Here is an 11,105-nt window from a genome sequence, read left to right as displayed (position 1 = left end):
GGGGGGTGTTTAGTTTTTCTTTTTTTTGAATTGGTTGTTTCAGATTTATTCCTTCTTAATCTGTTTGTTTTCACATTAGTTCATACAGCACAGCTTAGTTTTACTTTTCAAGTCAAAATGATTGAAGTATCTAAAAACAGAGAGAGAAAATTCATATTCTCAAACTATTTCAGCCAGGTGAATATAAAATGACCAAACACATAAAAGCATTAAAGCAATAATAAAATAAGTTATATTGCTGTTGTTGTGGGCATTATTTATTTGTCACTGTCCGTGCTGTAGTGGTTGTCTTTATAGAAAACAATGAACCAGTTTTTTAAAAATCATCAGTACCACAAAGGAAACCTAAGCCAAGTTGTAATCTATATATATTATATTTGTGAAAGTTTGTTACTTTGGTCGCCTAAAACTTCAAAACCATTTAACTTTCGATTTTGAAAAACAATACAAATGGTGATTCAAAATCATTTAAAGGGTGCACAGTTATATAAATGAGTCTGAAGTCACAGTAGTCTAATTTTCAGTTTTTCGTTACTTTCGTTTAGATCTAGCCTTGAGAAAGTCTGTCTTCTAAGAGGTCATTGTAAACAAATGAGGCTTCTGTTCAGATGCAGTGAGCATTGGTCTCACAATAACTGATGATTGATTCTTTTGAGTCCATTTATCGAACAGGGTAGCCAGCTAGGTGTAAATATTTTACACCACAATTAACGCAATTTAGATCATAATTTGGTAAGTGGTATGATTCAGCAATTGCCTCACAGTGCCAGTATGGGTTGAGAAGAATACCACATCCAAAGAGACAGGTGGACAGACAGGGATATTTGATTTTTAAAATATATTTTTTAGAATTACCACAAACACTAAATAAAGACACCCCTCCAAAAAAACAGCAACAAATAAACAAATGAATGAAAGAAAATGAATTAATGAATGAATGAATAACTGGATAAACGGATGAATGAATAAATGAAGGAAAAAATTGATTAAAAAAATTACAATCACATTTAAAAACAAAAGTATAAAAATATTTAAAATTATTTCTTTTAACTGACTCACATTGGGCACACTGTAGCAGAGATCCTCCAGCGAGGGCTCCGTCATATCACGTGGTCTCAACATCTGGGATGACACCGCCTCTATCGCGCTGACGATCTGCGTTCCGCCGAAGGGATGCCAGCGGGCGAGTCCCACACTGCCAAAGAGCTGGCGAGCCACCAGGATGCCATGGATGACAGCCACAGCAAACACCAGGCCTTTGGTGAGTGCCGTCTCTTGTTGGAGACTCTCTAGGACAGACTCCGGGATGAGGCGCAGGGAGGCTACGATGGCTGTGGATGGGAGGGAAATGAGGGATAATTTGTTGTTTATTGAGGGGGTTTCTTCTGTTTTATTTATTTATTTTTTTATTGGGGTTTTCATAGTTGTTTAATAATTATTTCTTCTCTCTTTTTCCTTCCATTTCTCTTCTCAGGGACAGACTCTGGGGGGTTACAATGGATAAACGTTCTGAGTGGTTTATTTTTCAAAAAGTTGAGTTCTGACGTTATTTTTATAATTTTTCTCCTTCTTTCCAGTTTACTTCTTCTATCACTCCTTCTTTTGGGCAGGCCCTGGTATGAAAAAAAATATACACATATATCTTGAATAGATTGAAGGAGGTGCGGATCGCCTTGTTTCACAGGTAAAATAAACCAGAAGCGAGAAAATGGCTGCCAAAGTTAGTTGATTTCCAAAACTTAAGAGTATTTAAAAACTAAAAATTTATATTGGTTGTGCCTTTAATTAACTTTTTTTCAATAAATTCAAAACAGAAATATGTTTTTAAATGGACATAAAAGGTGGTGAGCCAAAAAACAAAATTTTTCAAAATTTGTCAGACTGGTGAAAAAATGCCGTTATCTTCGATTACATTATTTTGATGAGCGCCAGATTACACCACGATGCCTCACAAATAAAAATATACTCATAACATATAAATAATAATAATAATACACAAAAAATATAAATAATACACTCTTAATAAAATAAAATAAAAATTTTCACCTGTCTTGAGGTAGGACCTGGGAGAAAGAGGGTTGAACAACTCAAGGGTTTTCTTACTCTCTCCACCAGAGGTCTCAGTCCTAGCAAGGTCAGGGTATGAAAGGACCGAGTTCCATGCTATCTTCAGCAGGTTCTGGGGGTAATAGAAGAGAGGGAAGGAATAGAGGAATTTATTAAGAGGAGAGGAATAGAGGAATTTATTAACATATTTTTCAAGGTGGGATGGGTGAAGAGGAAAAAAGAGATCACACATCACATATTTCCCATGAGATTTTTAACTCAGGCCTTTAATTCAAGAAACAGTATAAGGACTTAATTTTTCTCTCTTATTTTCAATTGAAAAAATAATGGTGATGATTATGATGATAAAGACAATGTTTGTAGGATTTAAAAAAGATGGACAGATGAGTCAAGCAGGCAAAATGGAAATGAAATCAAAACAGAATAGACACCTGGACAACATTAGCGAAAAAATGAAAATACAAAAAAGAAAAATAAGCATAGCAATAATATAATACATATATCTATAAAATATATGTAAATTTCCTCACCTGCACAAGTATCGGAGGTAGAGAGGTGTTGGGTTCTGCCGTGAGAAACACGCAGAACTTACTCTCTCCCTCTTCTTTCTCGGAGTCTTTGAAATTCACTGAAAACAAAACAAAAACAAAGCAACATGAAAAAACTAAATCTCTTCTCTGTGCTCACTGTAGTCGAGTTGTCTTTTCCATGCTCTAGGTGTTCTCCTCCTCTATCTTCAATTTTGTTCAATTCTGTAATTCTCCTTTTTCATCTTCTTCAATCAGAGATGATTAAATCAACCACTCATGCATTTGTTGATTTCAGTAATTTACCCAACAACTCATTCATCCATCTCTCTACTTGCCCTGTTTTTTTGTCTTCTTTTAAATAATGTATGGCTTTTTGATAAAACCATCTATCTAACTATGGACCAGTCAATCCATCGACCTATCCATCTCTCCCTCATCCATTCCAACACCCCCCCCAAAAAAAATAAAAAAATTCTAAAAATAAAATGAAATAAAATAATCACATATATTTTAAACAATTAAAAAAGAAAAATGTTTTCCACATTAAAAAAACAAACAAAAAGACAAAACAAAAAAAATCTCTCCCCTTCCCCCATTTTTTCACCTCTGCTCTTATGAATCCTCAGCAGATGTTGTGTGATCCTGGTGAGTATTTCCGGTGTGGCCAGATGAATCGACTCCACGATAGCCCAGCCCTCATTCTTGTCCGCCTCGTCCAGAGCCTCCTCTATAGACGCACCGCTGTCTTCTGTCACCACCACTCTCTCTACAGAGATGCTCACAGCCTGGGGATGACCAAAAAATGTGTTTTGATTTTGTATTTTCTCTGTTTGTGTATTGAAGGCAGCCATCAAAATAGTATAATTTCTCTTTGTTCCTGTCTTTTATTGTGTGAGTAAACACTATACTGATGAATCACTGTTTTCTGTCACCACCAGGCTCTATACCGAGCTGTTTCCAGCCTGTGGATGACAAAACTTTGTCTTTTTTTGTCATTTACTTTTGATTTGTTTAGTGCATTGAAGGTAAACCATCAAAATATTATCTTGCTTTGATTCTGTGTTTTATTGTGCAAGTAAACACTATGTAGACGTACCGCTGTCCTCTATCACCACCACTCTCTCTAGCGAGATGTTCACAACCTAGGGAGGGCAACACATTATTTTGGTTTGTTTTTGTCAGTCTTTTGAAGGCCATCCATCAGAATATTAATTTGCTTTGCTTATGTCTTTGATGGTATGAGAGAAAACTATAATAAACTTGTTGCTGTCTTCTGTGACAACCACTCTCTGCACAGAGATGCTCACAGCTTGGGGACTGTAAACATTTGTTATATAGTTTTGTTTCTGTTTGTGTTATTATTTTGCGTCATTTCTGTTTTAACTCATTCGCTACGCCGGGCCGTGGGGGGCTGCGCGGCTAAAGGGCTCGAAAACCGATATTCAATTTTAGCTTAGATTTTATTCCAATCCACATATCCATGTTAAAATAAAGGTCATAATATAATGTTGACTTCCTGTTCAAGCATTTCCACTGAAAATCGGAAATTTAGATTCAGTTTTGAAACGCGATTTCGTAGTTTATTCGACTTTGTTTTATCTCGATGCCAAAATTATAGCCCGGACACCAGTCTTAGTAATTTTACACAACAAAATCTATCATTATTTTGCCAGCTAAAGAAATGTAGGACTCTTTTTTATAATATTGATACAATTGGACTCATATTGCCAATGCACTGTTATTGAGAAATCAATATTTTTGAGTGCTAGATCTAGGTCTAGATCTAAATAGTCAAAATATTGTTTTCTCCCCAAAATCACTACTTTTTTATGAAATTACACAAAAAGTGCCACTCAAGACATGTATAGGTTTATTCCAAATGCAATTCTGAATAATTTCATATAAGATACGAGTGGGGTTTTTTCTGTTTGTGATCGTTTTTCAAGATTATAAAAAAAATTGTTTTTTTCAATTTCGGATGTTATGTTCAAAATGTACAAATATTATGGAATGTAGGTAAATAACTGGAAACTTTTCAACATTTTCCAGTTCTATATTCATGTATGGTTATTCTGGTTTATCATTTGACTAGATGCAAACATATTTTTTGAGTTTCACCAAGGATTATTAATTTTTTATTTTCAAATTTTATCCGCATCCAATCAAAATTGTGTTGCATAATCGTCTCTTACAGGAACCAAAGTTGAAAAATACATAAATAAACATTACAGATGTATTCTACAAACCATACTGAAAATATATAATACGTTGATATTTATTTGAATTTGTGGCCCCAAAGACCTTATATTAACTGCCCACTAGTCATCATCTCATTTGCCCTCCCGAAAAAAAATTTGTCCACAAGCTGAAAATAATACGTAGCGAATGAGTTAAATTGTACGGATGAACATTCTATAGATGTGCCTCTATTTTTGGCCACACCAAAGATGTTCACAGCCGGTGGAAGACAATACTTTGTTAATTTGTTTTCTTTCTGCTTGTTTGTGTGTGCGAGATTACTCTGTATAGACCACATGGTTGTTTTCTGTGATCTGCTAAAGGGTATCAGTCTTGCTGCTTTGGTTCAAAAGTCAAAACTCTCTTAAAATTGGAGAGTCCGAAACACACATTTGAGGAAAAATTGATATTTTGCCTGACATCTTGAAACAGCAGAGTGTACCAAGGAACTCTTTTTGTTGTGCCACTACACATATCATTATTGCCCATGTTGTGTTTCCCCATCGCAGTAGAGTATTGAAACAATTGAGTCAACAAAGTGTATGTTTTAAGCAAACACATGTTTCAAATTGAAATTTTCTTCAACAACATATTTTTTTTTTAAGCAAAAAAATGACCATATTTTTCTGGTCCAGTGCAGGTTTTGATGATGGTGTAATACCTTAGCCAGGTCCACTAGTTCATCCACCGGTGATTTAGTCAGTTTGATCCTGGCGGCTGGGTGTGCCGTTGGGTCGCTAGCCGCAGGGGGCAAAAGTACCAGGACACCCCAGTGTTTGCGTGCGTCGGCGAGCACCTCATTCACGTTGAACACCTGAAGAGGGTGTGCGTAGGCAGGGGAGGGGAGGGAGGTTTTAGTTAAGTGTGAGTTTTATAGCACTAGCAACAACAACAAGTAGGTCATATATTATAAGTATTACTTGAGGGTAACATACAAAGAGAAGAAGGAGGAGAGATAAGGATGAGATACATTTTATAGGAAATAAGGAGCAAACCACACTAGAGCACCCTCCAACCACGCATGAGGAGGAGGGAGGAGGGGGTAGGAGATATTGTGTGAGGAAAGAAAAGCATATCTACATAATAACATTTATTTAGTGCAGGGAAAAAGGCAGGAACAAAGAAAGAAACAACAGAGGGAAAGCAAAGGAAAAAGGACCGACCAGTGGCGCCCTCCAATCACCCAAACAGACAGAAACAACTGAGGGAAAGAAAAGAGGTGGGACCAACTAGTGACACCCTTTAATCCCATACAAAAGACACCAGAACTTATTCTATGCCTCGTCAGGCGTACGATCAATTACGCTATAAATTTTGTTGTTTTTTTCAAATGTGCGGCATCATGGTAAAATGAGGCTCTTGTCAAAACAACAACAAAAAAAACAACAACCCAGACAACGTCTATTTATTTATTTATTTTTTTTTTAAACCTTTAATAACCATATAAAAACACATTTCAGTGCGATCTTTTTTCAGAAAAATGTTGACCAAACTCACAAAAAACAAACAAATTTGCAGTCTTCAAGGACACAAACTTTGAAAGTTTCCACTTTTTTTGACAGCCATTTTTCACTAATTTTACGTCTGACACCAGAACCTTCTCCTCCATCAATTGCAGATATCTCAACTTCTGTTCAATATAGATAGATATAATTTTTTTCAGCAAATGCAAAGCAAATTAACAAGCTTTAAGTTATTCCAATACCTCTATATCTATTCTCAAGAATTGACCAGCCCCTGATTCCATATGTGACACATATTCGTATTATTAGGCTCAAAAACTGATTTCAGCATGTCGCGACACAAACAAAACATGCCAAAACACAAAACTCCATCTTACTCACCTCTTCCTCCGGGTCATAGAGGGCTAGGTGGCGCTGCGTGTAAGCCAACAGGGCGGATGGAAGGCGGTCGGGTCGGAGCATGCGCAGAATGAGCATCTTGTGGAATTCATTGACGTGCATCCCGTCCGGCGTTCTCCGTCCCGCTGCCCCACGCACTCCTGCACACCAACACGGATATCATAAGTTACACAGACAAATATTGACATCTCAGCGTAAGAAAAACCCCTAACAACAACAACAAAAAACAAACAAATTCCCATGAGCAAAAAAATGATATTCTCATACTTTTTTTATGTTCTTTTCTTATCTATCTTCATTCGCGCCTTCCTTTCCGTCATCTTTTGTCCCTTTATCTCCTTTCTCCTGGTCATCTTTCTTTACCTCCTCAATTCTTTTCTCTCTTTCATCTCTTCATTAAAAAATGTCAAAGTCAAACCAAAACTCCACTGGCATGATTACTTTTTCTTCTGTAACTTTGTTTTTAAAAAAAATTTTGGATACTATCTGCAGCTGCAAAAAAATCATTATCATTTCCACGAACAAAAATAGAAATTCTCCTTTCATAATATCTTCTTATCTTATCAATCTTCATTCGCACCTTCCTTTCCATCTTTCTCTGTCCCCTCATCTGCTTTCTCCTGCTCATCCTCCTTCTCCTCCTCATCTTCTTTCTCTCCTTCCTCATCTCCTCCTCCTCCTCCCCCACTCAGAGGCAACTGCTGTTTCTCGGGATAAGCACTGTTGTACCAGTCCTTCCACTGCTCTGAGTTCATGGCAAAATGTACGCACAAACTGTCCATGGGGCCTGGGAGGACCGACAGGGCGAGAATGTCCTCCCACTTCTCCCTGGAGAAAGAAAAAAAGAAGATAATTACTTAGCAATAAAGTAACAACAAAGTAACCATGAGATAACAAATCAGTAACAATATTGTCTGAGTAAAGAGAGGCACATCAAATTAATAATGGTCATTTAGAGTTGGAAAAAAGTAAGACAGGCAGACAGAAACAACAGACGGAAAGTAAAGAAATAGGACCTACCAGTAGCGCCCTCCAACCAGTAACGATAAAGAAACAACAAAGAAACAAAACAGTAATAATAAAGCAGCTTCTCTATAAAGCAGCAACAATGTAACAACAAAGTAACAGAAAAGTAATGACAAAGTAAAAAAAGTAATGAGAAAGTAATAAACACAGTAACTACAAAATAATAATAAAGTAAAACAAAGTAACAACAAAATAGCAATAAAATAACAACAAAGTAACAACACAGTACCAATAAAGTAAGAACAAAGAAATGATAAAGCAACATCAAAGTCACAAGAAAGTAACAACAAAGTAACAATAAGTGAATACAAAGTAACAACAATATAACAAAAAAGTAACTATAAGTAAACATAAAGTAACAACTTCGTAACATACCTCGACAGCCAGTCTGGAGCCTCTGCCTTACAGTCAAAGTCTCCCAGTGTGAGCTGCATGCCCAGGCCAGGGTTACCTGGGAGGGAGACATAAAGAGTTATCTCACTTGTTTCTTAACCCATGCAGAGTTATCTCACTTGTTTCGTAATTCATTGAGAACGCATGCTCTGGTTAATCGAATGATTGAAGATTGAGAAGCGCCTTTTGGAGTACTAAAAGAAGTATAAATTCCATTATTCATCCAGATTTTACAATTCCGTTTTCTTTATTAGAAACTTAAAAAGCAGGCAATATATATACTGTGAAATGTTTCAATCAAAACCTTGAAGATGCGCCCTTTTGGAGTACTAAAAGAAGCATCATTTTCGTTATTCATACAGTTTTAAAAATTGTTTTCTTTATCTGAAGTTTAAACTTATTGCACTTGATTTGGAGTCTAGATAATTTGACAAGTAGGCACCACGTCAGAGTAGTCCTACAATGGATTCCTGCCCACACTGGGATACCGGGAAATGAAAGAGCTGATGCTCTGGCAAAGAAAGGAGCTAGCCTCCCTCAGCCTGAAATGCCTACAAATTACACAACCTGCAGCCAAATGATCAAGTCAAACCTCAAGGAAGAGTGGATGAATGATTGGGCCACAGGTACGACAGGAAAGAGGATGTATGGCCACATGAATAAACCACTGGTCAAAGATCCAATCAATGAGTTGAGGAGGGGAGATCAATCCATAATCTTCCAACTTAGAACACAACATGTACCCCTCAACCAACATCTCAACCGAATTGGAGTAAAGCAGTCTGCTGCCTGCCCACTATGTGACTACCCCTCAGAGACAGTGGAACATCATCTGTTCTTCTGTAGAAAACTAACTGATTTAAGGGGATGTTTTCTTCCCAAGCTACCCCACACAACTAATTGCCTCTACTCCTCAAGACAACAATTAGAACAAACATGCAACTATTACAGAATGGCATCATGCAGAAGAGTTAATGCTCAGATGCTACTGGATCGCTAACAACAACAACAACAAGTTTAAACTTAAAAGGGAGGCAACATATTATGCAGGAGACTATGAAATGTTCAAATTTGTGTTTCTGCTTTGTGTATGATTGTTCCAAATGTGCCACTACTTTGCCTTTGGTCTGCATCTGGTCAGATATAATATTATGAGTTCACTCATACTCTAGTTAAGAGTAAATCAAAATGATAGTTACTGAACTACACTATTCGGAAACGGTGAGGCACTTGGCTGCTGAACACAATTATTCAATTGTCATCCTGGGTTGCTCTTGACCCTGCAGGCAGACAGATATCTCCTCAATAGTGACATCTCTCGCAGGCCTCCACCACACCACTACCACAATAACAACAACAACAACAACAACAACAGCAACAACACCAACCACTAACCTTGCAAGAAGAGAGACATCTCTTCATTAGTAATGTCTTCGCCGGCCTCCACCTTCATGTTGAGACACATCAGAGTAGAGAACAGCAGACGGTCTTCCTCAAACAGACACCTGGGGTTGTTTTTGTTGTTTTTTTTTTGGGGGGGGGGGGGGGGGAGAACGAAAACAATGGAAAATGATATAGGTCTATTTTGTTTTTGTAATTGTTTTATGGTACACAATTAGGTCATATAAATACACAAGATTAAAGATGTTACAAGAAAGTAACAAACACAAAAAAGGAGTAGAGATAAGCATGACATAAGCATGACAGACGTTTGATAGGAAAGAAGTAGCAAACCACATGAGAGCACCTGCCAACCACCCACTGATAAAGGTCTAAAGCCCCTATCAAAGCTATAAGGTAATTTTAACAGGTGGCAGGACCTCTGAGTTTAACGTCCATCTCTGAAAGGACATAACTAATAAATAGGAAACTCATGAAAAATGCCTTTCCCAAGGACACAACATTGGACCCAGTTGAGGCTCGAACCCAACTTCCCTCACTCCCCCCCCCCTCCCCCAAACAGACTCACATCTTGACCCTGTGATAAACCAGAGAGGTCAGACTGTCCATCAGTTTCTTCACACTTCCCGTGGTGTAGCTGGTATACTCCACGTCCTGGCTGGGCAGAGGGGCCGTGTCTGGCAGCTCTATGTTGGGCAGCTCGTCCGAGTCTGAGCCGTGGACCAGTTTCTGGACAGCTCCTGTGCTCACTGACTCTCCTGGGGAGGTATGATGTAAGGGAGGTGATGGGGTGAGGGGGACAATGTGGGGTAAAAAGGGGGTGGGGAGTAAGGGTAAAGAGGGGAGATAGGGTGAGGGAAGGGGATATATTTTTGGGGGGGGGAGGGGGAGTGAGGTGAAAAGGGGTGAGAGTGGGAAGGGAGGGGGAGGGTGTGTGAGTGAGGGGAGGGGATTTAGGGATTGAGGGTAGTGTGAGAGTGAGAGCAGAGAGGGAGTAGGGGTGGCAGAGAGTGAAGACAGAGGCACAGGTGGAGACAGAGAAACACAAAGACACAGAGACTGAGATGGGGGGAGGGAGAGAGACTGAGAGAGAGAGAGACAGAGAGAGACAGAGACAGAGAGAGAGACAAAGAGACAGAAAGAGAGGGAGACAGACTGAGAGAGAGAGAGAATGAGAGAGAGAGAGAGAATAAGAGAGAGAATGAAAGAGAGAGAGTGAGAGAGACAGAGACAGAGAGAGAGAGAGAGAGAGAGAGAGAAGACAAAAAAAGAAAAAACAAAACAATCCCTCTACCTTCTGTCTCAGCGGGTGGGGGCTGTTTGCCATCCTCCTCTGCTTGTTCCTCCCCACTTTGTTCCTTCTCCTCCTTCTCCTCTTTCTCCTCTTTCTCTTCCTTATCAGCTTCTGCTTTGGGTTCTGTCAAAAAATAGTAGAAAAAAGTCAATGAAAAAATTACAGAATTAACAACAATTATTATAAAAACATAATAAACTCTTACAAAATAATCCTATATTATAACACTAATGACACAGAATATGAGGGTGAAAGTGATGAAAAGATTATAATGATAATGATAATGATAATGAT

General features: G+C 38.2%; 1 protein-coding gene across 1 annotated transcript in view; it reads right to left on the bottom strand.

Annotated features, from left to right (window-relative positions):
* LOC101862933 (dynein beta chain, flagellar outer arm) overlaps nt 1–11,105 on the bottom strand; it is a gene marked incomplete at its 5' end in the record, with an annotated part of 108,331 nt that overhangs the window by 14,173 nt on the left and 83,053 nt on the right. The window contains 11 exon segments of the mRNA XM_013080521.2: nt 1,060–1,331; nt 2,047–2,179; nt 2,598–2,695; nt 3,202–3,382; nt 5,497–5,649; nt 6,680–6,837; nt 7,278–7,525; nt 8,099–8,174; nt 9,512–9,621; nt 10,086–10,275; nt 10,812–10,934. Of these exon segments, the coding sequence (XP_012935975.2) occupies nt 1,060–1,331; nt 2,047–2,179; nt 2,598–2,695; nt 3,202–3,382; nt 5,497–5,649; nt 6,680–6,837; nt 7,278–7,525; nt 8,099–8,174; nt 9,512–9,621; nt 10,086–10,275; nt 10,812–10,934 (1,742 nt within the window).

This window comes from Aplysia californica, unplaced genomic scaffold (genome assembly GCF_000002075.1).
Source record: "Aplysia californica isolate F4 #8 unplaced genomic scaffold, AplCal3.0 scaffold00090, whole genome shotgun sequence".
NCBI classification, from domain to species: Eukaryota; Metazoa; Mollusca; class Gastropoda; order Aplysiida; family Aplysiidae; genus Aplysia; species Aplysia californica.
The sequence above is the reverse complement of the archived record's forward strand: the minus strand, read 5'-3'. Positions and strand labels throughout refer to the sequence as shown.